General features: G+C 40.7%; 1 protein-coding gene across 1 annotated transcript; it reads left to right on the top strand.

Moving 5' to 3' along the window:
* Positions 1-516: 516 nt before the first annotated feature.
* Positions 517-3,396, top strand: CYTL1 (cytokine like 1). The gene is made up of 4 exons (XM_049794849.1): positions 517-837; positions 945-989; positions 2,354-2,482; positions 2,648-3,396. Exons 1-4 carry the CDS (start codon positions 694-696, stop codon positions 2,729-2,731), a joined length of 402 nt encoding a protein of 133 aa, XP_049650806.1. The 5' UTR covers positions 517-693; the 3' UTR covers positions 2,732-3,396.
* The last annotated feature ends 842 nt before the right edge of the window (positions 3,397-4,238 follow it).

The following is a 4,238-nucleotide window of genomic DNA, read 5'->3' as shown; positions in this document are numbered from 1 at the left end:
GCTGTGCCCAGGAAGAAGGGAGGGGTGGAGGAAAGGTGTTTTGAGATTTGGGGGTTTTTCTCATTACTCTACTCTGGTTGATTGGCAATAAATTAAGTTAATTTTCCCCAAGTTGAGTCTGTTTTGTCAATGACGGTAATTAGTTGAGTGATCTCTCCCTGTCCTTATCTCGATCCACGAGCCCTTTGTTATATTTTCTCTCCCCTGTCCCTCTGAGTGTGGGGCAGCGATAGAACGGCTTTGGTGGGCACCTGGCGTCCAGCCAGGGTCAACCCAGCGCATCAAGAAAGAGGCGCATGTGCCAAAGCACATACAGGATCAAGGCCTACAGCACTTTGATCATCCTGTGCTGTTTCTTACACATATTTCTGTTGTTTGAGATGCTCACTATGTTGTTTTCTTTCTGGAATGAAAAGTGCCAGTGTGGGTTTTTTGTTACCCTCATTCCCTCCTTCCCCTGCTCCAGGCACGAAAGCACTAGCAGCACTGCCTCATAGGTTGGCAGGAAATTTAAAACGGCAGCAAGCTGCTGCTCGGACCACCCCCAGACTTTTTTTTTTCCCTTTGATGCAGAAGACTATTTAATTGGGGGCTGACTTGTCAAACTTGCTCACTGACGCTTACCGGTAGCTGCCTAACCACTAACGGTGATTTTTTTCCTCCCTTCCTCCTCCTTTGGACAAGCTCCCCACAATGAAGATGCTGCTGAGCCTGATTGCTCTGCTCTCTGCTGCTCTGTTAGTCAGTGGAGCCCCTCCAACTTGCTACTCGAGAGTGTTGTCTCTGAGCAAAGAAATCACGGAATCCTTTAAGGAGTTACAGACCTCCAAAGCTGTGGTGAGTCTATTTAAAAACTGCTCCTGCAAAGACGCTGCAGGTTGCTTGCTTATGACACAAGTTTCCCTCCAAACAAAAATGCGACCAGTCTTTTTTCTTTTCTGCAGGACTCATGTGTGGAGATGCTGCCCAGGCTGTACTTGGACATACATGTAAGTTTTCACACTTTTTTCTTACCACTGTGTAGTAAAAGCAGTTAATGAAAAGAGAATAACTCTTAAGACTGTACCTCAGAAGAGTGGTTCGAAATTAATTTTTAAAAGCTTAATTGATGAGAGATGAGTGACCAAAAAAAAATCTCATTTTGAACCTTATTAAAATCCCGATGGAGCTTCTGAAATTTTACTTTTTTAAAAATTCAGAAATGAGGAAATCAATATTTTGAAGTGATTACCATTAGTACCTTATTAATTTATTGTGACAGAACCTTTTCAGAAGTTAAATATGTGCAACAAAACTTTGAATAACAACTTTAAAAAAGAAATGCAGAATAAACTTTCTTCACTTAATAAATCTACTTAATTTTATATCATGAGTGACTTCTGGCACTGCAGTTTTAATAAGAAGCGCAGGAATACCTGGCTTTTCCTGTTTTAAATAGCCACTCATTGAATCCAGAAAGAAAAAGTATGCCTGAGGATATGGAAGTGTGATACTGAGAAAAGACAGCAGTAGTCGTCTCCCAGCAAAGACAAAATAGTCTCCTGCACACATAGTTTACGTCAGTGTTCTACCCTGGGATATTCAACACATTTTGCTTCTTTTCCCAGTGCTTCACTGAGTAACTAAAAAGTAGAAAATATCAGACAGAGCAGGAGATGTCTGACACATTTTGCCAGAGGCAACTACACCATCAAGTCTTGCAAGTCAGGACCCTCTCCATTCCAATTCCAGAGTTGCCAGTACCTCACTTCATTGCAAAGACTAAGCAATGTGAGTCCAGTGCCTCAGTTTCCCTTGCGTTAAAGCAAGAGCCGGGATATTTACTTACCTGCTTCACAAGGATGTTGTGAAATTTATGTTGGCTGTGCTTTATTTTGATAACGCAAAGTCTGAAGTAAAAATTACTCTGAAAAAATTTTGCCTGGTGCTCACAATATTGCCTGTTGTACAGGAATAGAGGAATCATGTTTGTGAGATCTTGATAATCTCTTCACCAGCTAAATCAGGTGCTCTCTTAAAAGTGAGACAGTGCACCTATTCTGTAGTGAACTCCACCTACTACAGGAGCAGATTTGATTGTATTGGCGCTGCTGCCTCTGAAAGCATGTGAGAAATAAGCTGGCAGACCAAAACTGTGTCTATACACTTTTCCAGGCACTTATTTGGACCAAACACCTTCGTTATGCAATATTGATGGTGAATTTTCCTAGCTAAAGGTTACATAGATTACACATACATAGAGGTAGGAATTCAAGGTTCCCACAGAGGCAGTAAGAATTTTGTAAGTGGTGGACGAGAATCATAAATCTGTGTTTGTGCGGAGTTACACATACCTCTTTTGCGTGCTTTGCAGAATTACTGTGTGTTGGCAAAACTCCGTGATTTCGTGGCCTACCCCAGATGTGAGAGAGTCCTTGAAGTGAGTGAGCTGAAGGAAAAAGCCCGGAGCCTGTACACCATCATGATCTCCTACTGCAGAAGGGTAGGTCAAGATGCACCAACAGAGACAGAGTCTCTTCTTTTAGCCCTCTCTGTCTCCACCCTGTCCCCTGACCAGCAAAACTGGATCAGGGCCTGAGCTTCTCAACATTGTGCTATCTTCTGCCTTCCTTCTTATAAATGGTAGCCTTCTCTTTTGTTTCTCCAGGACTTGGCTTTCCTCACTGATGACTGTAATGCTCTGGAAAGTCCTGTTCTGCCTCCCATTGAGCCCTCCATCATTGAGAGCTAGAAGGGGGTCAACCCAAAAGCTGTACGTGGGAAATTTTCAAGGAGACAAAGAGTCAAAATACGTCTACACAGTCAACTACAATGTTAACAACTAAGATCTTTTTCAAGCACACTAGCAATATTATCTCAGACCTACCCATTTTTCTCTGCCTTGGCAGGAAATGAACTGCATGCCTTGCATACCTACTGAGCTGCTAGGGAAACTATGGTTAGAGAGCATTTTTTCATTTGGCAAGGTATGATATTTCAGCTTAGCCAAATGTATAAAGTATGTTTTGTTTAAACATTAGATACTAGATTTTTTTTTTTACTCTTTTATGAATATCTAGATTCATATAAAGAAAATACATTATGATCAATATTATATCCTGACTTAGCAATTCTTTTATTAGATGGGCATGGAAGGGACCATGGGTTTTTTTCTTGAAGTGTTTGATAGGAGACCTGTAACTCTGTACTGGCAGATGTCTCTCTACTTGTATAGCTCATATATGTATGCTGATAGTTTTTGATGTCAGACTTGTAAGAATAGAGGTGAAAGTAACATGTCTCTGTGGCAAACTAAATAAAAACAGCCTTCTAACCCAAGATGTTTGTGTTGCATCATGTCTTTCAAGATCAAACTGAAAGGTGTCATTCTTATAAACTTACTTTTCACAGTCACTTGCAAGTTGTTTTTCACAGCATAAGCCATCTTTAGCTTTGTTTCCATAGCAATGCAAAGTTTGCTGTGTCTGCATGATTTGACAATGTGTAAGTTTCTACTGGGAGAATTTTTCTGTACTGCAAACAATTTCTTTGACGAAATTAGTGGATTTTTTTAAAATGCTGTTTCTGTGTTGTGAGAATGTAAGTTGTGAGGCAGTGGCTCAGAAAGCCTATAAATATAAAAAGTTTGGATAGTTTATTAAGACACAGCCCATATACCGGGCTACTGAGATTAATAAAATTTCCAGGTAATAGTTCCAGAGTCATTGGTCCCTTCAGTATCTGCAGGACATGAAATCTTCACACCCAGCAGCTCTTTGGTGCCAAGAATAGAAAGGGTCTTCCCTGTACTCTTGGAAGTAGCTGCTATTATGCCAGAGAGTCCCTTCCCTCCCTCTGTGCAAGTGGTTGCTCTCTCTCCTGTATAGTATTTGCTGGTTGTTCGTCTGCAGCACTGCCAACCCTGGTGACTTGGTCAGTGGTCTCACCATGTTTTATAAAAGCCCCATCTTCTGTAATCATGGGATTATGTGACAATCGCAGCTCCTCTATCATCCTGTCATCCTAGTCTATATCTGATGGTATAAACCAAAATGATTGATAACTGTTATAGAAATAAGTGAATCATAACATTAATTCAAAGAAAAAAATGTGCAGGGGGGAAAAAAAAGATTTTTTTCTTTATTTTGGAATTAGCCTGGCACGTAGAAACTACTAATCTGATTTCACTGTCCCACTGAACCACAGAATAAGAGTGAGAAACTCTGAACCCAGGAAAGATACAGAAGGAAGAAAATAAA

Source organism: Accipiter gentilis, chromosome 3, assembly GCF_929443795.1.
Source record: "Accipiter gentilis chromosome 3, bAccGen1.1, whole genome shotgun sequence".
Classification (NCBI taxonomy): domain Eukaryota; kingdom Metazoa; phylum Chordata; class Aves; order Accipitriformes; family Accipitridae; genus Astur; species Astur gentilis.
This window is presented reverse-complemented; position numbering and strand designations above follow the sequence as displayed.

Excerpts from the sequence above, each read along its gene's own strand:
- CYTL1 (XM_049794849.1), top strand. The coding sequence starts at position 694 with ATGAAGATGCTGCTGAGCCTGATTGCTCTGCTCTCTGCTGCTCTGTTA. Across the intron at positions 990-2,353 it reads GGCTGTACTTGGACATACAT|AATTACTGTGTGTTGGCAAA; the intron begins GTAAGTTTTCAC and ends CGTGCTTTGCAG. Across the intron at positions 2,483-2,647 it reads TGATCTCCTACTGCAGAAGG|GACTTGGCTTTCCTCACTGA; the intron begins GTAGGTCAAGAT and ends TTGTTTCTCCAG.